At 37.2% G+C, this 23,111-nt stretch overlaps 1 protein-coding gene across 1 annotated transcript; it reads left to right on the forward strand.

Moving 5' to 3' along the window:
* Positions 1 to 8,734: 8,734 nt before the first annotated feature.
* LOC131517947 (olfactory receptor 11H6-like) lies at positions 8,735 to 9,676 on the forward strand. The gene has a single exon (XM_058740571.1). The coding sequence runs from the start codon at positions 8,735 to 8,737 to the stop codon at positions 9,674 to 9,676; it is 942 nt and encodes a 313-aa protein (XP_058596554.1).
* The last annotated feature ends 13,435 nt before the right edge of the window (positions 9,677 to 23,111 follow it).

Consider the following 23,111-nt stretch of genomic DNA (forward strand, 5'->3'; position numbering starts at 1 on the left):
ATAAGATTTTGTCACATTGCCCGGCATGAAATGAGTTATCAGTAAGCATTGTTTTCCTTCCCTCCCAAGTGATGATGCAGGGTAAATAGGTTAGTATTTAAAAACTCAGGCTCTGTTCTCAGAGACAACTAAATTCAGATATTGGCATTCCCATTTATTAGATGAAAAACCTTGAACAAATCAATTAACCTAAACTTTAATGACTTTACTGTAAAATAAAAACAATGGCAACATTTAACTTGTTGGATTCTTATGGGAGTTAAATGAACTTATTCAAAAAAGTTACTCATTTTACTGCCTTGCACAAAGGAAGCTTTCAATAAATATCAACTGCTAATATTTGATGGCAAAGGAAATGGGAAGGTACAGGCTTGGATTGACTTTTGGATTCAGGTAATGAATTTAAAAATGAATAATCGAAATAGGTGTCCCTTTAATCTGAGAAAGAGGCTCAGAACTGCATGTCAAATGGACAGTGCAAACAGATGGAGTAGACTCACTGGTCCAATATGAGAAAAGGAATATCAGACGTTTGGAAAAAGAATCATCAAAACATGGGTCCTTGGGGTAATGTTCATCCAGCTGAGGGAATCTCAGCAAAGAATCCCTTTAGGGAAGCTGGCTTTGGCCCAGCAATAGTTTCACGGGACAAGTGGAGAAGCCAAGTTTTCATTCTCGTCACTGCTGGGAAGGGAAAAATACTCATTTTTTCCAACTTCAAAAAAAAATTTCCCCAAATGCACTGAAATTGAAAGCTCAAGGGATAGAACTCAGATCCAGGTTAAGGCTTATCTGCAGACTCTGTTTCCTATTCTCAATCAGTTCTTGAATCAATTCCTTCAACAAAGGGCTGGTGCCTATACTGCATGATTGTGGGACAGAGAAAAATATGTGTTATGTTTTGAGTGTGGAAATCTGAGTTTGAGAAACTACATTTCTAGTTGAATATGAAACCATTACTTTCAAAAGTTGTCAACTGGAAAGGCAAAAGAAAAATAAAAGAAATAAATAAAAGAAAAGTAATTATATTGCCTTCATTTACTCTGTTCTACTATCATCACAGTATTTGTGACCTTATTCTAAACGACAGAATTCTCCATAAAGTTTATTGAAGAAAAGTAAAACCCAGAATGGAAACTAATATCAATTTCCTTTCTGTTGCTTTTAGGGAAGAAAAGTAGACTGAAGATAAGATATGACTCTTTCTAATGAGAGAGAAGTAACAGTACAAATCCTCTCCAGAAGCTGAAGGTTATCATTTCTCACAATGTTGCACTCAATTTTTTGAATTTAACTTCTTATCCCTGCCCTAGGTTTATGAAATGATATAGGCAACCCAAAAGTAAAATGCAACCTCAGGATGCCCTGTTGGGAAACTTCCCTTTCTCCTCAACCCTGGCACAGTGGCTGACCTGAGTGGCTTTAAATCTAAGCAGCAAGTGAAGGGGAGACGACATCCTACATGGTAAGTCAAACATGACACAAACTGTGGACTCCCTAGCACATTTCAGGAATAACAAAGGTCATAAAAAGTGCTCAGAGAAGGTAGAAGGTCCAGAAGAGTAAGTACCTTCAAAAACAATATTTTATAATAATTATCTTTCAGATTATAAAGTGATACATATTACTCATAAAAAGTTAAGAAATATAGATATGTATAAAGGAAAACAATTAGGTAACCTATCATTTGACCTTGAAAAAGTTACCACTATTAAGTTTTATTTCTTCACAGGAATTTTTCTGTTCCTTTATATTTTTTACTTTCTTTACAGAAATGTATATAAAGAACTACATAAACCCTTGCTATACAAAGAACTCTGGAAAGAACTTTACAAACCTTTACTACTCAAAGAATCAGCATTACCCTATTGCTTTTTTAAAACCTGTTTTTCATTTGTGTATAGTTGATACTAGTTACCTCATGTTACATTAGTTACACAATGTTACGTTAGTCTCAGGTATACAGCATAGTGATTCAAATTCTCCACATTAAAAATTTAGAATCTCGAGCCACATCTTTTCCTTTTGAGTCAGAGTCTGTATTTTAACATGAGCCCCAGAAATTTTTAGACACTGCTACAATGAACTTACTTATTAGTAATTTTTTCCACATCTCTGATTTTTATTTAATAGGCACACAGGTTTTTAAAGCTCTAGCGCTTCCAAATTGCCTGTCAGAAAAAAAAATTTACAAGTTTATATTCCCTCCACAAGTTCTTCTGAATGTCATTGCATTGCACCTTCACCAACACTGGTATCATGGTTATTCACCTAAGCTAACGTGAAAAGCAAAAGAAAAATGATCTTTTTCAGCTTAAATTACCAGCCTTCATCTAGAATGGTGGGAAGTTAACTTCCACAACTTATACTGAAATTTCATTTTCAGTTCTTTAAATGTCCCTTTTATTGAAAAAAATATTTCTAATTTTTAAGACATTTCACCATGCAGGAATATAAAGACACTTCCCCAAACGGCCCTTGCATTGAAAATTATACAAGAACTTAGTAGGCACTTAGTAAAATTTTGTTGTGTTATTGAAATCATTTAGGTTAGGGATCATCTATAAAGTCAAAAAAAGTTTAGAAAATAAGCTTGAAAGGCCTGTACCGTAGCACATAAATGTTCGATAAGCAGTAGCAAAGTAACAGCGAATAGAAAATGAACTAAAGTTCGTGATGGACAGCAGTCAAGAAGTTTATTCTGTTATTTAAAAATATTTTGCTAAAAAAATGAAAAACAAAAATATTTTATTGAAAATGGTATGAAGTACTATTATTTACTTATACAAGTAAATAACTATAAGAAGATGGGTAGTATTACAGCCAGTTCTTAAATTTTCCAGAGTCAGAAATCCGAAGTCATACTGTCATCTTAGAAGTAACTCTATGGAAAAGAAAAATAAAGTAATAAATGGAGTGAGAGAAAGAAAGAGACAGAAACGACTACAGAGAGACCAGTAAAATAAAGTGATTATAAAGAAAGCATGGGTTTCTCTAAGGAATTTAGTGAGCTTTTCACTGGATTAAGACCTCAATGAGAACACAACTTCCAACACAAGCTGATAGCACTATAATGAGAGGGTCTCCTTGCTTGCAAGGTTTACGAGATTTAAAAAAAAAAAAAAAAGCCTGGGCCATCTCCTGCCCTCTGGAGAAAGGCATGGCACCCATCAATCTAAATTAAATTAAAATATGGTCAGCTCCAAAAAATTATCTTCTTCCCAAAGAATGGAGAACACATGTATAAAAGAGAATTGACAGGAAAATTAAGTGAAACAGCACTCAGTAACTATTAATAAGCTTAATTTCTCAGACCTAGACAAATTATATCCCAGGATACAGAAAGAATTTACAGGTGTGATTTTAAAACCACTATAACTGTATTTAGAAGATGCTGGAGAATGAAAGAAAAATTTTAAACAACTGAAATTGAATGAGGGTACCAGTTTAAAGTCTAAAATTTGTGAATCTTTCCACTTGCAACTATGTAGATGGAACTAGAGGGTATTATGCAAAGCAAAATTAGTCAGAGAAAGACAAATATATGACTTAACTCATATGAGGACTTTAAGATACAAAACAGATGAACATAAGGGAAGGGAAGCAAAAATAATATAAAAACAAGGAGGGGGACAAAACATGAAACTCTTAAATATGGAGAACAAACAGAGGGTTACTGGAGGGGTTGTGGGAGGGGGGATGGGCTAAATGGGTAAGAGGCATTAAGGAATCTACTCCTAAAATCATTGTTGCACTATATGCTAACTTGGATGTAAATTTAAAAATAAAATAAAATAAAATAAAATAAAATAAAATAAAATAAAATAAAATAAAATAAAAAAACAAAAACAAAAAAAGTCTAAACTTTCCTTCTAAAAACTTTTCATAAACCATCCAATTATATATGCCAGAATGTCTTCCAGAGATACAATGTCATTTTCACCACCTTTGTACTATTTATCTATTTTTAGCTTAGCCATCTATCAACAATTGTTGATAATAGATGTTAAGGTAGAAAAAGTTTTAAGAAAAAAAAGGACTTTCTCATGTTGTATATAATATTTTCATCAGACATAGGTGAAACAAAAGAAATTTTATCAAATTCTAGGCAATAAAAATAGAAAAGAAAGCTAGTATTTGATAGTCTTAAGATCTTAATTGACTGAAACACTTGGTGAAATTCAGTAATTAACCTCCCTTGCTTAGAAAACTCAATGACACAAGCATCAGATGGGGCCAATCTGGCTTTAAAGTTCTTGTGAATGAACTCTAAGGACTTTGGTAAAATGAAAATTCAATAAAAGTCTAAAATATAAAATTACTGCCCAAAAAAGCTAACGTCAACCTAAGTCTGCATGAGTCTAGAACAAAAGAGATCACGGCACACTGTGCTCTGTGTCAGTCACACAGCACAAAGGACACTCTGTTTGGTTTCAGTAAGATCATATCTTCTGAAAGGTATGAACAATCAAAAGGCAGCGAGGATGGCTAGCACCCTAGAAATTATGTCAAATTTAAAGAAACCAAGAGTGCTTAGTATAAATAGAGAAGATTCAAAGAAGACATGAGTCCCTTCCTCAGATATTCTAAATACTGCTGTGTAGACTTATTCTGAGCATCAGCATAATGTAATGAAAGAATACAATCTGCCCAGCACCACCACTTAACTGTCTTCTTGTGGCCCAGTTACTACTTCTGTAGTTGTTGAAAGACCAAGAAGGATAATGCATGGTCAAAATCTTAACAGAGTGTGTGTGTATGATGGGCACATAATGTTAACCCTCCTTCCCTGAGGCAGAAGTGAGACCAAGATGGCACATCGAGATGGGAACGTGACTCAGGAATGTAAGAGAGAACAAGGAAGCTTATTACAATCTCTAAAACTGAAAGCTTTTCTGTAGTTCACTGAGCTATTTGTCATGGATTATTCCAACAGAAGCTAGATGACCAACCAGCAAGAAAGCAGAAGAAAGGGGTTCTTACTGCTGGTAGGAAGAGAGACTAGAGAATCCCTAAAGTCTCTCCCAGCTCCAAGATTCAGTAAATTCAGATCAATAAGAAAATGTGACTTTGTAAATCACTTTAAAACCCACGATGTCTCTGAGGCCAGTGAATATGAGCAATACGTTATTCCAAGAAACAGAAGGCCAGACTTGACAGTTTATTTCCTCCAGAGTACAAGGAACAGAATCCAACTATTCACTTAAGTGAGTCCTTGGACATAGCACATTGAATCAGTTGTCCTTTATGCTGCAAAGATAACTGGGAAACAGAGACTCAGGCAGGCACTGGTAGAAACAGGGTAACATTATCTAATTGGTGAAAAAAGCTTAAATAATAAAAGTAGTAATAAGTCAAAAGCTGCAACAAATAGAATTATAACACCCCAAACTGCAAAGAAACATGCCTGTAGGTCCCTTAGATGCCTCCTCACTGTCTATTGTTGCTTAATATCGTCTCTTTAAAAAACAAAACAAAACAAACTTCCATTACTTCTTTAAGATAATCATTTATCTTAATTTTGTATAGATGGATGAGAGTTGTCCTGCCTCTAGATCACTGTAGAGAAGTTGAACACTGCATATCAGAAAAGTCAGGTAAGAGTAAAATAACTACCACACTCAGTATAGTATTTGTGTGTCTGAACTTACTACAAAAAACAAAAAAAGAAAAAAAATGAGCTAGCCATGTAAAAATGAAAAATAAAAGGAAAAAAAAAACCCACAATTCCACCTAGGTGGTATAATTTAAGGGATGCTTGGGAGACGCCACCCCTCTTCCCTTGGATGATGTGATGATGTCTATAGCACCAACAGTTGCTCATTTTATTAATTTGATGCACTTTTTTCCCTGGGATGAGTGACATTTTAGACACATCTCTGAAGGTCCTCTAACGTGGTGAGGAAATAGTAAAATAGGAGCTAGGAAGCAAAGAGTCGTGTCCTGACCCTGTCACTTACTGGTTTGGAATTTCAGGCATTTGATCTCTGAGTCTTTATCTCCTTATACATGAAATGGAAGCAATAACCCTTGCTATGGCTCCCCTATAGAGTAATTAAGAAAGCCCTCCAAAAAACCCATAAGGGTTACATCTAACCCTTATGGTAGACATAAGGGTTAACTTGTTCAAACAAATTTCTTTCAAGCCACCCTCCCAAAGAGTAAATTGTCTCCTGTGAAGTTCCATGGAAATGAAGCATCAATTGCCCAGTGCTTAATGCAATGACTTTCTCCTTCACATGGCTGAGGGGGAGAATCCTCTGTTAACCTGTCATAGCCTAGAGCTGCAACTGCAAAGTTTGAATTGACTTCAGCCCCCAATCACACCAGGAGAAATGCTGGCAGCCCTCTCCCCCAGCCCCTAAACCTGATTCTAAAAATAGGACCAGAACCAAGTTTTCTTCATGTTGATGTTATATACTGGCCCTAATCACATCAGGGGAGGGGTTAGCACTTCCCTAATCACACAGCTAAAAAACAAAACCCTCAGGCCTTAAAAGTTCAGGTGCCTTCTTAAAACGTAATATCCTAGATTTCTGTGTGCCACTGTGCTTATAACGAGCAAAACAAAAGGGGACTGCAGGCCTGTGACTGATGCTGGGTCTGCAAGTTTCTCCCAATAAATGCTGCTCCACTGTATCTGGTGTGTGTGCCAGCTGGTCATGTGCCCTTGTGTACATAATGTGGAAAATGAAAACTGCTAAAGTCTTCACAGACATTGAGGTTCAGTTTATGCATGAGTTTATTGGATTTTTCCCCAAAGAATTGATGTTGCCAAGAAAAGGTAAATAGAGCATTTGAGTTCTGAGCTTCTAAAATGGGAAAGGAGGAAAAAGGCAAAACAGAGATGATATACCCATATTCCAAACTTCTTCTGGGTTCAACTTAGGCTTAGGTCAAGGCTGAAATTTAGATAAGCTTCTCTCTGCCTCCCTGTATCAAAAAGAGAAAGAGAGAGAGAGAGAGAGAGAGAGAGAGAGAGAGAGCCAGGCTTGCAGGGCTGAATAAACCACAAAACTAAAGAATGCCAGAGGGAGAAAGGTTTTATCAAAACCCTGATTTCCATGTCTGACTATTTTGAAATAGTATTTGTTGTTGCTCTTCTGTTGTGATCATTTGAATAAAGGTTGATGCTTATTTCCCAGGAAATCCCACAAAGGAGCCAGGCATGGGTAGGAGCAGTGGGGGAAGAGATCACACAGGACGTTTTGTGGCTTCAAAAGTAGGTGGCTTTAATACAAACTACAGTGTAGCCATCAGGAAAATGATCCTATTGTTTATGGTTGCGGTGGTAACCTTACCAAGGAAGACAGTCTATTAAGAAAAAAATGAGAGCTCCGATATGTTTGATAGGCAAAAAAAGGTCTTCAAGGGTGCTTTATAGGTATGTTTGATAGGCAAAAAAGGGTGCTTATAGGAGCACCTGGGTGGCTTAGTGGGTTAAGTGTCCAACTCTTGGTTTCAGCCCAGGTCATGATCTCCCAGGAGCCTGCTTAGGATTCTCTCTCCCTCTCTCTCTGCCCCTCCCCCACCCATGCTCTGTCTCTCTCAAAATAAATAAACTTAAAAAAAAAAAGAGGCTTATAAGGGAGTTTCATTCAGTGTACTCTGAAACGACTGAGAAGCACTTTCTTTTTCATACACACACACGCGTGTACATGCACACGAACACACACAACATAGACTAAGCCTGTCACATGGCTAAAATTCCACAGGAAAACACATTCTTTTGCATTTTAAAATCAATTTAATTTATAAGGTTAACAAAGGAGAGTAATGTTTAGCATAACAAGCCCTGAACAGTTTACCAAAGTTTATATTTCTGTAGCACTGTATAATTTTAAACTGCTTTTGCATACATTATTCTATGCAATTTTCATGCCACCCTTACTGTGGAGGTATGACTGTTCATAATTTACAGAGAAAGAAACATAGTCTCAAAGGTCAAATTCTTGCCTGAGGAAATGCTCCTCAGGAAGTGGTAGAGCCTAGAACTGTGATGTCTCCAGAGCTTGTGCTCTGACACACACCAGTGGATCCGAAACCCAGGCGGAGCCCAGGAATCTATACCTTTCAAAGGCTCCCCCATATGTTGCTAATAATATCAGAGTCTGGAGCCCTTGTACCACAGCATCCTACAGATAGAGAAGAGACACTAATAATGGCCTATAAATGGTTACTTAGTGTGCTAAACTGCAACTTGCTTAAAGTCACTCTGGTTATTTTCATACCTGGCTTCAAAGCCTCATGTTCTCTCCTTTATATCACTTATCTGATTGTACTGTTTTATTTGGTAAAACTGTCAATTCTAATTTTTTTTATGGATGAATTGCCAATGTCAATGTTTATATCTCAATTTAGCTTCAGCCAGCCATCTATGCATATTGTCTAGACCAATGTTCTCCAAAGTTGGGTGCACCGGACAACTCAATGAGAGATGCAGAAAGGAAATACCTGAGTTTCTATTTTTATTTTAAGAAAACTTTTTTCAAAATATTTACCAATATTTACTATATTGATTGACAGTGGGCTGTATATAGTTTAAAAGTGAAGAGTCATATATAGAAAAGCATACTCAACAAGTATATTGTTGAAGTGCCCAATCAAAAATAGGAACTCCTGGTCTAGGTCTCCCCTATGATCAGGAAAATGTGTTCTCTCCTGGGGAGGAATCAGGAGGCATGACTCCTTTTGTAATGTAACTTCTACTGCAATCCTCACAGGATAGAAGGAAATGACTTCGGAGGCCAGAAATATTTCTCACACTGTGAGTGAGTTCATCCTCTTGGGCTTTCCTTGCCGTTGGGAAATGCAGATCCTCCTCTTTTCCATATTCTTTGTGACTTACATCATGACGCTCCTTGGAAACATGGCCATTGTGTGTGTGGTGCACTGGGACCGCCGGCTCCACACCCCCATGTATATTCTGCTGGCCAACTTCTCCTTCCTGGAAATCTGCTATGTCAACTCTGATGTGCCCAACATGCTGGCCAACTTCCTCTCCCAGACCAAAACCATCTCCTTTGCTTGGTGCCTCCTCCAGTTGTACTTCTTCTTCTCACTAGGCACAACTGAATGCTTATTTCTGTCCATCATGGCCTATGACCGGTTCCTGGCAATCTGTCACCCCCTGCATTACCCCACCATCATGACTGTGAAGTTCTGTTGCAGCCTGGTTATCTTTTGCTGGGTCTATGGTTTTCTCTGGTTTCTGATCCCAGTGATACTTGTTATCCAGCTACCATTTTGTGGCCCAAACGTGATTGATGACTTCCTGTGTGACCTGGGTCCTCTGCTGACCTTGGCTTCAGCCTGTGTCCCAATCCCAGGGACCATTCTCATCTGTGGCACCATGAGCTCACTCCTCATCTTTGCCACCTTTTTCTACATTACTGGCTCCTATACCCTGGTGCTGAGGGCTGTAGTGCAGGTGCCCTCAGTTGCTGGCCGGAAGAAGGCGTTTTCTACATGCTCCTCACATCTGGCTGTTGTGTTTCTATTCTATGGCTCTGTCATGATGACATATGTGAGCCCGGGGTCAGGACAAGCAGAGGGAATGCAGAAGTTCACAACTCTATTCTACTCAGTTCTGACCCCTTTTTTTAACCCCATGATCTACAGCCTCCGGAATAAAGAAATGAAGGATGCCTTGAAGAAAGTTCTAGGAGGTTTCTAAAATTGGTCTGTGATGTTAGTATGTTATTCCTGGATGAGTTCTGACCGTGAGCCTCCGGTCAGTGAATAGTTGAGAACTGGCCAACAACCAGTGAACATTTTGAAGAAGTCATTTCAAAATTCTAAATACCAGGTCATCAATGGAACCTTTCCCCAGGTGGAATTAACTGCCTCTTCCATAGCACGTTGTGTGTACTTCTACTGCACATGTCATTCATTTATTTCTTGTGTGATAGTTAGCTGTTCACAAATCTGTCCTACATGCCTCCCCATCCTTAATAGATTTTCAATTTTTTTTAAGTTTATTTATTTTGAGAGAGATAGAGAGCATGAGCATGAGAAAAAGAGGGGCAGAGAGAGAGGGAGAGAGAAAATCCCAACCAGGATCCATGCTGTCAGCCCAGAGCCCAGTTTGGGGCTCAATCCCATGAACCATGAGATCATGACCTCAGCCAAAATCAAGAGTGGGACGCTTAACCAACTGAGCGACCCAGGTGCCCCTAAACTGTCAAATTTTAAGAACAGGGACTATACTTATTAATTTCTGTAATTCCAGAACTCAATATCATGTCTAGCACAAAAATGTCAATAATGTCAATTTAAATAAAACAAATATATTTGTTCATATTTCCTCACTAGATTCTATCATCCTGGCAAGTCAGGACAATATCTAAAGAAATTATGCAAAGTCCCTAACAGTCCAAATTTTCATCCTATGGACAAAATGGAAAAACTTCTAGAAAACGTGAAATCCATCTAAAGTGGTTGGACCAATCATTAAATGATAAGCAAATCAATGGAAAAGCTCACCAAGATGAAAGTTAATGTCTTAAGCAATTACCTGCTTCCTTCCCTTCATCAAGCTCTTTGTCTAAGTATGCAACTGCTTTATTTCATTTTCTTTATTACATTTTCTTATTAACCATGCTTTCACTCCTTTGAAAATGTATTATACAACCCTTACCACTGACAATGTGGGTTGGGGACTGTTAGCTGGGCATCACTGGGGAGCTTCTTGGAAGGTAGGATTTCAGGGCCTAGCTCAGCCCTATAAAGTAGAATCTGCATTTTGTCCTATTACATACGTTAAAGTTGGAAAACCAGTGCTTTACAACAGATTCTCTGTTGCCTCACTGTGATCACAACCACATGTAGTCCTATTGACACCTACCTCCACCCAAGCAGTGGTTCTCAACTGAGTGACTCACGATTGGGGGTGCAGGTGGTACAGGTATTCTGAAAAGCCCCCCAGGAAATTGTAATACACAAAAAGCACTGGGAACCACTGCATTCCAATTCAGGGACTTCTAAACTCCACAATGACACATAACGAGACTACATCCACATTCCTTTTCTTTTCAAAAGCCACCCTGGTGCAAATCAACCAAACATTATTAGATAGCAATACGACATGTTATAACACAAGTATAATAATCATTTTTTTGCCCCCCCAAAATTTTATATTCAAGTTAGGTAAGTCTCTTTTGAATATTTTTACCTGTTTATATTTGGGATATATGTATATTAAAAAGAATAGTGAATATGAAAAACCATCCTGGCATCGTACTAGCCTTTGGAGTAATGCTGATTAGCAATATTTCTTTCCTGTCCTCAGAAAGACCACAACCCAGCAATGGAAATAAACTTTTCTAACTTTTTTTGTTTTGGTTTATAATAGTTTGATTGAAATACAGTTTACATACCATAAAAATTCACCCTTTTAAAAATGGACAATTTAGTGCTCTTAGTTTATTCACGTAGCTGTGCAACAATCACCACTAACAAATTTTACAGTATTTTCATAACCTCAAAAAGAAATCCCATACCCATTAGCAGTCATTCCCTACTTCCCTCTCCATCAGTCCCTGGAAACCACTAATCTACTTTATGTTCCTATGGATTTTGCCTATTCTGGGCATTTCAGAAAAATGGATCGTGCACTTATGTGGCCTTTTGTAGCTAGCTTCTTTCACTTAGCATAATGTTCATCCATGAATAACTCATCCATATTACAGCTTGCTATGAGTACTTTATTCCTTTTTATTGTCAAATAATATTCCATTGTGTGGATATACAACATTTTGTGTATGCATTCATCAAATGATGAACATTTAAGCTGTTCCTACTTTTTTCTAATATGAATAATGATGTTATGAACATTCATGTACACATTTTTGTCTGAATATATATATATATATATATATATATATATATATATATATATATAATTTCTCCTGGATATATACTAGTTTGCATAGGCTGCCATGACAAAATACCACAGGCTGCGTGGCTTAAACAATATAAATTTATTTTATCACAGTTCTAGAGACTGAGAGTCTAAGATCAAGGCACCAGGAGAGTTGGAATCTGATGAAGCCTCTCTCCTAGGCTTGCAGACAACCACCTTCTCACTGTATCTTCACATGGCCTTTCCTCTATACATGAACAGAGGTGAGGGTGGTACTGCTATCTCTTCCTGTTCTTATATGTGCTGCAGTCATCAGATTAAGGTCCCCCCCTCATGACTTGATTTAACCTTAATTACCTTCTTAAAGGCCCTGTCTACAAATACAGTTGCATGAATTTTAGAAGTTATATGAATTTTAGAAAGACACAATTCAGCCCATAACAATACCTGTGTAAAATTGCTAGATCATGTAGTAAATTTTTTGAAGAATGGTTAGACTGCTTTCCAAAGTTGCGGTACTATTTATAATGCCACCAGCAATTATTAGTTTCAAATTCGCTATATCCCAGCCACACTTGTTATTCCCTCCTTTCTTTCCTACCTCCCTCTCTCTTTTTTCTTTCTTTTTCTTTTTGCCAGCCTAGACATTATAAAGTAACATCTCACTGTGGTTCTGATTTGTATTTTCCTAATCACTTATATTAAGCATCTATTCATGTAACTATTGGCCACTCATGAATCTTCTTTGAAGAAATGTCAATTCAAATTCTTTGTCCCATTTTTAATCAGCTTAGTTGTCTTATTCATTACTGCTGTTGAGTTTTAAGAGATTTTTAATACTCTAAATGTTTATTTATTTATTTATTTTTAGAAGGGGGAGGGACAGAGAGAGGGAGAGAGAATCCCAAGCGGGCTTCATGTTCAGCACTGAGCCAAATGCAGGGCTCAATTCCATGACTGAGATCATGGCCTGAACCGAAATCAAGAATTGGACGCTCAACTGACTGAGCAATCCAGGTGCCCCTAAAATACTCTAGATTCAAGTGTCTATCAATAAATGGTTTACAAATATATTCTTCCATTCTGTGGGTTGCTTTTCACTTCTCTTGACAGTGTCATTTATAGCACAGAAGTTTGTTTTATTTTGATGAAGTCCAATTTATGTGTGTGTGTGTGTGTGTGTGTGTGTGTGTGTCTTTTTCTTTTGGTGCCATATCTAAGAAGCTATTGTCTAACTCAACATCACAAATAATTATGTCTGTTTTCTTCATAGAGTTTTATAGCTTTACCTTTTATATTTAAGTCTATGGCCTATCTTGAGATAATTTTAGTATATGATGGGAGATAGAGGTTCAACTTCATTCTTTTGTGTGTGGATATCCAGTTGTCCCAGCAACATTTGTTGAAACTGTCCTTCCCCCCCCCAAGATACTGTTGGCAGTTGATACTGCCAACAGTATCTTGGCATTACTGTTGAACATTAAACCATAAAAATAAGGTTTATTTCTGGATGCTCAATTCTCAAGCTATATGTCTATTCTCATGCTAGTACCACACAGTCTTGATTATCATATCTTTGTAGTACACTTTCAAATCAGGAATTGGGAGTCCTCCAACTTTGGGTATTCTGGGTCCCCTGCATTTCCATGTGAATTTTTAAGTCAAATTATTAATTTTCTTTTTTAGGTAAACTAAATGATACAACTTATGTATTTCCATTATTTTTCTCATATTTATAATATTTTATAACTTTATACAATTTTCTACAGTGATGCATCCCAAGTTAAAACTAACAATATTAATGTGTTTGAGCCTAAGAACACATGATGCAAAAACTTAGAGAATTTCAAGGAGAAAGAAAGAAATCCACTATTATAGTTAAAGTAAACATCCTTTTTTCAGTGATTGATAGATCAAGCAGACAGAAAATTGGCAAAGATACAGTTTACCTTAATAGCACTATCAATAAACTGAACCTGACGTTTATAAAATATTCCATCCAACAGAAAACACATTCTTCTTGAACTTGCATAGAACATTCACCAAGATACACCATATTTGGGGCCGTAAAACAACCTTAACAAAGTTTAAACAAATATAAATAATAAAAGTATGTTATCATACATTGAAATTAAAGTAGAATCAGTAACAGAAAAATAGCTGGAAAATGCCCAAATATTTGGAACTTAATATACTTCTACACATGGGGCAAAAAAGCAATCTAAAGAGATTAAAAAACATTTTAAGCTGAATAAAAATGAAAATACAGCTTACCAAAATTTGAGAGATGTAACAATATTAGTATTTAGAGGGAGAGAGGTTTATAGTATTAAATGCATCTATTAGAAAAAAAGAAATGTATTAAATTAATTATATAATTTTCTACCTTAGGAAATCTGGAGAAAGAAAAACAATTTAAGCCTAAAACAAGCAGGAAAAAAAATAATAAAATTCAGAGCAGAAGTCAATGAAATTGAAAAGAAACCAAAAACAAAAAAAAACAGAAAAAAATCAATGGAACAAAAGCTAATTCTTTGAAAATGTTTAAAAAATTAGTAAACCTCCAGCCAGGCTAACCAAGAAGAAAAAAGAGAGGAGACAGAGATGGACATTAAAATGTAAAGAAACACTATAAATTTTTTTTAATTTTTTTGTTTAACGTTTATTTATTTTTGAGACAGAAAGAGACAGAGCATGAACTGGGGAGGGGCAGAGAGAGAGGGAGACACAGAATCGGAAGCAGGCTCCAGGCTCTGAGCCATCAGCCCAGAGCCTGATGCGGGGCTTGAACTCACGGACCGCGAGATGGTGACCTGAGCCGAAGTCAGCCACCCAACCGACTGAGCCACCCAGGCGCCCCAAGAAACACTATAAATTTGATATACGTCCATAAATTTGATAATTTAGATGGAATCAACAAATTCCTCAAAAGATACAAACTATAAATCACATAAGGAGAAATAGATAATTATATATTTAGTATCTGTACCTATACCCAGTAAAGAAAATAAATCAATAACTAGTAACCTCTTAAAAACGTAATGAACAGGATCAGATGATTTTACTGGTGAATTCTATCAAACATTTAACAAAGAAATGATACCAACTTTCCACAAATATATTTCAGAAAATAGAAGCAGACGGAACCTTTCCTAACTCACTCTATGGGATCATCATTATCCTATTACTGAATCCAGATAAAAACATTTTTAAAAAGGGAGATATACAGGTGGAAAATAAGCACTTGAAAAGATCTTGTCTTTCACCTGTCATCAAGGAGTTACGAATCAACATAACGGGATACCATTACAACCATTAACAAGAATGTCCAAAATCCAAAAACCGACAATAACAACTCCTGGCGAGGACACAGAGCAACAAGAACTGTCATTCACTGCTGATGGGAATGCTAAATGATACAGCCAGCCTGGAAGACAATCTGGCAATCTTCTCCCAAACTGAGCTTAATTATACCTTATGATCCAGTAATTGCATCCCCAGGCATTCTCCAAATTGACTCAAAAATCTATGTCCACAAACAAAACCTGCACACAAATGCTTACAGTAGCTTTATTCATAATTACCAAAAACTGGAAGGGACAAAGAAGTCCTTTAGTAGAAAAATGGACAACAAGCTCTGATACACCTAAACAATGGAATATTTTTCAGTGACAAAAAGAAATGAGCCATCAGGATGTGAAAAAAAAAAAACATGGATATCAAGTCATTAACGTCTTTTGAAGATAACTCAAAGAGTATTACCACTTTAATAATATTAAATCTTCCAATCCAATAACATGGGATCTCTATTTATTTTGATTTATAGTAACTCCTTGCAACAATGTTTTGTAGTTGTCAGTATTCATCTTGCATTTTTTTTTTGCTAAATTTGTCAGATTTTTATCCTTTTTGATGCTGTTGTAAATGCAATCAGGATGTCTTATATTTCTTTTTCTTGCTGAGGCTTAGAACTTGCAGTACAATATTAAATATAAGTGGCAAGAACAGTCATCCTTGTCTTGTTCCTGATCCTAGGGGTAAGCTTTGAATGTTTCACCACTAAATGTGAGGATGCTGTAGGTATTTTATAGATGCCCTTTATCAGGTTGAGGAAGTCCCTCGGTTTGTCTGCTTTTTTGTTTTGTTTTGTTTTTTAGGATTTTTATCATGAAATAATGTTGGAATTTGTAAAATGCTTTTTTTGTATCTATTGAGATGATCATATATTTTTGTCCTTATTCTATGAATATGGTAAGTAACACTGAATGATTAATGATTTTTTTTTCTTTAGTTTATTTATTTATTTTGAGACAGAGGAGGAAAAAAGCAAGAGGGGTAGGGGCAGAGAGACGGGGGGAAGATAGAAAATCCCAAGCAGGGTCATAGGGTAGGTCTATTTTTAATTTTCTGAGGAACCTCCACACTGCTTTCCAGAGCGGCTGCACCAATTTGCATTCCCACCAACAGTGCAAGAGGGTTCCCGTTTCTCCGCAGCACTCTCAATAATAGCCAAATTATGGAAAGAGCCTAAATGTCCATCAACTGATGAATGGATAAAGAAATTGTGGTTTATAGACACAATGGAGTACTACATGGCAATGAGAAAGAATGAAATATGGCCTTTTGTAGCAACGTGGATGGAACTGGAGAGTGTGATGCTAAGTGAAATAAGCCATACAGAGAAAGACAGATACCATATGGTTTCACTCTTATGTGGATCCTGAGAAACGTAACAGAAACCCATGGGGGAGGGGAAGGAAAAAAAAAAAAAAAGAGGTTAGAGTGGGAGAGAGCCAAAGCATAAGAGACTGTTAAAAACAGAGAACAAACTGAGGGTTGATGGGGGGGTGGGAGGGAGGGGAGGGTGGGTGATGGGTATTGAGGAGGGCACCTTTTGGGATGAGCACTGGGTGTTGTATGGAAACCAGTTTGACAATAAATTTCATATGTTAATTAAATAAATAAATAAATAAATAAATAAATATCATTTACCTAAAAAAAAAAAGAAAATCCCAAGCAGGTTCTGTACTGCCAGCTCAGAGCCTGATGACCTGAGGCACAAACTCATGTAACTGTGAGACCATGACCTGAGATGAAATCAAGAGTTGTATGCTTAACCACCTGAGCCACCCAGGCAGATGAAAATCACTAAACAGCAATTTTCAAAGTGAAACTAACCTTTGATAGATTCCACATGGTCATGATGTATCAATCCTTTTATATATTACTGGATTTGTTTTGCTAGTATTTTTTGAGGGTTTTTTTAATCTATGTTCATAAGAAATATCAGTCTGATTTATTACTTGTGACATTTTTGCCTGGTTTTGGTTTCCGAGCAATACTGGCCTCATGGAATGAATAGGGAAGATTATTTCCTCTCCTTTATTTTTGAAATTCTATTCCTCCATTACTAGCTCCTTTTGTGTTAAATATATATTTCTTAGTACACTATTTTAATTCCCTTCTTGTTTGTTTTGGTATATTTTTTGAGTTATTTTCTTAGTGATTGCATCTTAAAACCATCTAGTGTGGATTAGTTGCAACTTAATTTCAATAGTATAAAAAAACTTTGCTTCAATGTACCTCCATTTCCCCCTCCTCTTTTCTGCTTTTGTTGTCATACAAATGACATCTTTATACATTTCACACCCATTGACACAGTTTTATAATTATTGCTTTATGCAGTTGTCTTTTGAATCAGGAGAGGAAAAAAGTTACAAGTAAAAATACATTTATATTGTATTTTATATTTACCTTCATTGTTATCTTTATTGGTGCTCTTTACTTTTGGGGGGTAGATTCAACTCTAGTCCTTTCGATTCTACCTGAAGTTCTCTTTTTAATATCACTTATAATACAAGTTGGCTAGCAACAAATTCCCTCAGTTTTTGTTTATTTGAGAATGACATAATTTTTCCTTCTTTTGTGAAATATAGGCTTACTGGATATAAAATTATTGGTTACCAATCTTTTTTCAGCCCATTTGAAAATGCCAACCCACTCCCTTTTGGTTTCCATGGTTTTGAGAGGTCAGCTGTTAATCTTACTTAGGATCACTTGTATGTTATGGGTTGCTTTTCTCTTGCTGTATTCACAATTTTCTCTCTTTCTTTCAAGAGTTTGACCTTGATGTGTTTAGATGTGGATCTCTTTGAATTTATCCTACTTGACATTTATTAAACTTCTCGGCTGTATTAATTCATGTTTTTAATTATATTTGGGGTATATTCAGTCATTATTTCTTCAAATATTTTCCTCCCCCTTTTTATCTCTTTTCTCATTCTTAGACTCCCATTATATGTTGGTATACCCAATGGTGTCCTATAGTTCTCTGAAACTCTGTTCATTTTGCTTCTATTTCTCAGGTTGGATTTTCTCAATCTATTTTCAAGTTTGCTGATTCTTTCTTCTGCTTACTCAAATATTCTGTTGAGCCTCTCTATTAAATATTTTTAGTAGTCACTATAATTTTCAACACAGTTTCCATCTGGTTCTTTTTGATAATTTCAATCTCTTTCTTGATATTCTCTACTTGGTGAGATATCATTCTCATAATTTCTCTTAATTCTGTAGACATAATTTTCTTCAATTCTTTGAAGTTGTTTATAAAAGCTTACTTAAACTCTCTGCCTAGGGAATCCCATATCTGGACTCCCCTGAAGGCAATTTCTATTGACTTCTGGTTTTTTTCTTATCTATGGGCCATACTTTTCTCTTTGTATGTCTTTTTTTTTTAATTTAAAACTGGATATTTTAAATAATAAAATGTGGCAACTCTGAAAATCAAATTTCCCCAATTTCTCCAGGTTTTGTTACTGTTGTTTCATGTGATTGTTCTTGCTGCTGATGCTGATTGTTTCTTTAATGACTTTTTCTTTCACTAATTCTATAAAGTCTAAATCACCTGTTATATGTAGCTATTGAAGTCTCTGCTTGGTTAAGTTAATGGTCAGATCATAATTGTACAGAGATTTTTTTAAATGCCTTTAACCAAAAGATTATCCACTCTCTGCAGAGGGGTTCTGTTAGGACAAAGATTCAGTGTTCCAGATGTTTATAAATCTGCTTTAGCTTTCATTTCTTACTTGTACAGGGCCTCAGACACAGCCTTAGGTAAAATATTAGGGTCTTCTTAAGTCTTTTTTGGAAATGTGCACAGCCTTGCACATGTGTATAGTCTTCTAGATCCCCAGGAATACATTGGAATATTTCAAAGATCACTATGGACATCTCATTCCCCTGAACTACTTTTTAAGTCTTTTTTCCCCAGCTTCCCATTTGTCACAGCTGATATCACTGCTCCAAGCAGCTTCAATGTTAAACAACTGCCTTCACCATTTTCAAAAATATCCTGGGACAGAGGTTTCCCCAATGAGCAAACTCTGATTCAGGCCAAATAACAAGTTCTGCAAATAGGGCTTTTCCAAGGAGCTGTAAGATGGGCCAAATAGTGAGAGCTCTCTGGTAACTGGAGTTTTTTGAGGAGTTCCAAACCCGGTCTTCCCTCTCTAGTGGCTGCTAGTCTACTGGTTTTCACAGATACCACGTAAGTCTGTAAGTCTGCTGGTTTTCAAGGCTAATGGGAAAGGGAGGTGAGAATACGGCCAGTTAAAATGACACAAAACTCACTTTTCTTACGAAGATTCAGCTGTTTTATTGAAAAAAAATTCTTGAATTGTTGCAAGCCTTTGGTTAATTTCCAGAGTTCTGATAAAACCAATTTTGATTATTTCTACTTGATGCTTTTTTGAAGAAGCGGGTTTTTAAAGGCCCTTACTCTTCTATTCTGGAAGTCTCTTTCTAAACTTTTAACCTCTTACAATACAATAATATGAGTAATATAATAACTTGAATGTTATATAGTGGAACTGTGTGAATATTATAGAAGCAAAGTCATAGCCATTCCACATGTAAGGGTGAATATAAAAAATAACACAAAGATAAGGGCATTTGAATTAGATCTTGAAAAATAAATAGAAGAATGTGGGGACATAGACACTAAGAGAAAAACTCATAGAAAGACATAAAAAATAGAATCAGTCCCATAGTAATATAGGCAGAAAATAAATTTAAAGCACCGGAGTTCTACAAAACAACAGAATGTCAACTAAGGTACAGTGACCAGAGAATTATAAATGTACACATTCTCTTTATCCCTATAATTTGGGGAATCCCTTTAACCTTCTCCCACCCTATACCCATCTCCCTACAGTTTACATCATTTATTTCTGAGAATAGATTCTATGCTTTCTTTTTATTCTTGCCTCATAAGACATGAAGCAATGAATTATTTCATCATGTCAACAATTTTCTATTACATTCTTCCTTTTTGCCAGGAATTATTCTAGATGCTGGTAATACAGAAGTGAATAAAGGCACAGGACAAAGACTTTGTTATTATAGAGCCTATGCTCCGGAGAAGATAAGAGTGACAATAAAGAGATACATAATTCCCTTTACTGTTAAATAATACAAACAAAAATAGAATAAGGGAATAGAAGCGGCAGATGTATATTTCAAACTAGGTTGTCAAGAAAGTATTCTTGAAGGAGACAGAGATTAGAAATGAATGAAGCAAGGAACTGAGATGTGTGAATACCTTGGAGAAGAATATTCCAGGCAGAAAAAAATATCTAGCACAAATGTCTGCCACAAAGGTGGAGTAAAACTAGCATGTTCAAGATACAGTTCATGTGTGACTTGCTTTGGGGTGAATGAGAATAAGACTATCAGAGTAGCCAGAGCCTAGATTAAAAGATCACTTAGCCTCAAGGAAATACAAATCAAAACCACGATAAGATACTACCTCACACCTATCAGAATGGCTAAAATTAACAATACAGGAAACAATAGATGTTGGTGAGGATGCAGGGAAAGGGGAACCCTCTTGCATTGTTGGTAGGAATGCAAACTGGTGCAGTCACTCTGGAAAACAGTATGGAGGTTCCTCAGAGAATTACAAATAGAACTACCCATGACCCAACAATTGCACTACTAGGTATTTACCTAAAGGATACAAAAATACTGATTAAAAGGAGCACATGCACCCTGATGATTATAGTAGCACTATCAACAATAGCCAAACTATGTACATACATTGGAATATTACTTAGCCATCAAAAAGAATGAAATCTTGCCATTTACAATGACGGATGGAGCTAGAGTGTATTATGCTAAGCAAAATAAGTCTGTCAGAAAGACAAATACCATATGATTTCACTCATATGTGGAATTTAAGAAACAGATGAACTTATGGGAAGGGGGGAAAAGAGAGGGAGGCAAACCATAAGAGACTCTTAATGACAGAGAACAAAAAGAGTTGATGGAGGGAGGTGGCTGGGGGATAGGCTGAATGGGTGATGGGTATTAAGGATGGTACTTGTTATGATGAGGACTACATAGTAAATGTAAGTGGTAAAAATCACTAAATTCTACTGAAACCAATATTATACTACATGTTAACTAAATTTTTTTACGTTTATCCATTTACTTTGAGAAAGCGAGAGAGAGTGGGGGAGGAGCAGAGAGTGAATCCCAAGCAGGCTCTGCACTGTCATTGTAAAGCCCGATGTGGGGCTCAGTCTCTCAAACCGTGAGATCATGACCTGAGCTGAAATCAAGCGTCTGATACTCAACTGACTGAGCTACCCAGGTGCCCCAACTAACTAAACTTGAAATAAAAATTTGAAAAAGAAAAAAGAAGAAGCCAGAGCCCAGAATATATAGATTTTGTAGGCTACAGTAGAGACGATGAGTGTATCTTAAGAAGATATTAATGATCAGGGCACCTGGGTGGCTCAGTTGGTTAAGTGTCCAACTTTGGCTCAAGTCATAACCTCATGGTTCATGAGTTTGAGCCCCACATCAGGGGCTCAGAGCCTGTAGCCTGCTTCAAATTCTGTGTCTCCCTCTCTCTCTATCCCTCCCTGGCTCGACCTCTGTCTTTCTCTCTTTCTCTCAAAAATAAACACTAAAAAAAATGTTAATAAGAAAAGAAGATATTAATGATAATAATCATAGTGGTAGTAATAATATTTAGAGTTTGCTGCAACAAGGGAGACTATCCCAAATGAACCATGGGATAACTCAGTAAGAGCTTAGAGAGGATTATCATAAGATTTGAACTTTATATGATTTGGGGGAAATTTCAACAAAATGGGAAATCTGTTTTAGATAGACTGCTGCCAGAAAGTGAGCAATTCAGTGACTGGCATCTTAGTCGTTTTTATTTAAAAGGTGGGAGGAATGAAGCAAGGCTGAAATTGTCAATAGGAAAGAAGCAGGAGTCACTCACACTAGCAGGGAGAAGGTGATATTCAGTAATTTGGTGGTTTTAGAGTGTTGTCTTTGTCTCTCTTCATAAGTGATTACAAAATGATGTTGATTTGGCTTCTGGGAAGATGGCGGATTAGGAGGACACTGGGCTCAGCACGTCCTGCAGATGACTTAGATTCCACCCACACCTGCCTAAATAACCCAGAAAATCGCCAGAAGACTAGCAGAACGGAATCTCCGGAGCCAAGCGCAGACCAGAGGCCCACGGAAGAGGATAGGAAGGGCGGCGAGGTGGTGCGGGCTCCACGGACTGACGGGAGGGAGCCGGGGCAGAGGGGCAGCCCACCAGCAAAAGAGACCCTGAGTCTGGCTTCAAAAGCAGAGGGGCCAGACAGAGTGTGTTCCGACAGCAAGTGGGACTTAACATCTGGAAGGTTATAAGTTAACAGATCTGTTCAGAGAACAGGAGGGCTGGAGGACAACAGGAGGGAGAGTTGTTGAGCCCCGGACAACACAGCGCAGTTTGGCAGGGAACAAAGGCACTCACCAGTGCCATCTCCCTCGCCCATCCCCAGCCAAAATCCCAAAGGGAATCAGATCCTGTCAGGGAACTTGCTTGCACCACACAAACACCCAATGCTGTGCTTCTGCGGATCAAACCCTATAGCAGGTCTGACTCCCTCCTGGTGCCGCAGGGCCGCTCCTGAAGTGAATCTCCAAAGGAAAAGTGAGCTGAACCTGCCCCTCCTGCCCCTGTACACCTTGCCGATCCACCGCAGCTAATACGCCAGATCCCCAGCACCACAAGCCTGGCAGTGTGCAAGCCCAGATGGGCCACGCCACCCCACAGAGAATCCCCCCCCCTCAGGAGAAGGCAAGAGAAGGTACACACCAGTCTGACTGTGGCCCCAGCGGTGGGCTGGGGGCAGACATCAGGTCTGACTGCAGCCCCGCTCACCAACACAAGTTATTC

This window comes from Neofelis nebulosa, chromosome 7 (genome assembly GCF_028018385.1).
Source record: "Neofelis nebulosa isolate mNeoNeb1 chromosome 7, mNeoNeb1.pri, whole genome shotgun sequence".
Classification (NCBI taxonomy): domain Eukaryota; kingdom Metazoa; phylum Chordata; class Mammalia; order Carnivora; family Felidae; genus Neofelis; species Neofelis nebulosa.

Excerpts from the sequence above, each read along its gene's own strand:
- LOC131517947 (XM_058740571.1), top strand. The coding sequence starts at position 8,735 with ATGACTTCGGAGGCCAGAAATATTTCTCACACTGTGAGTGAGTTCATC.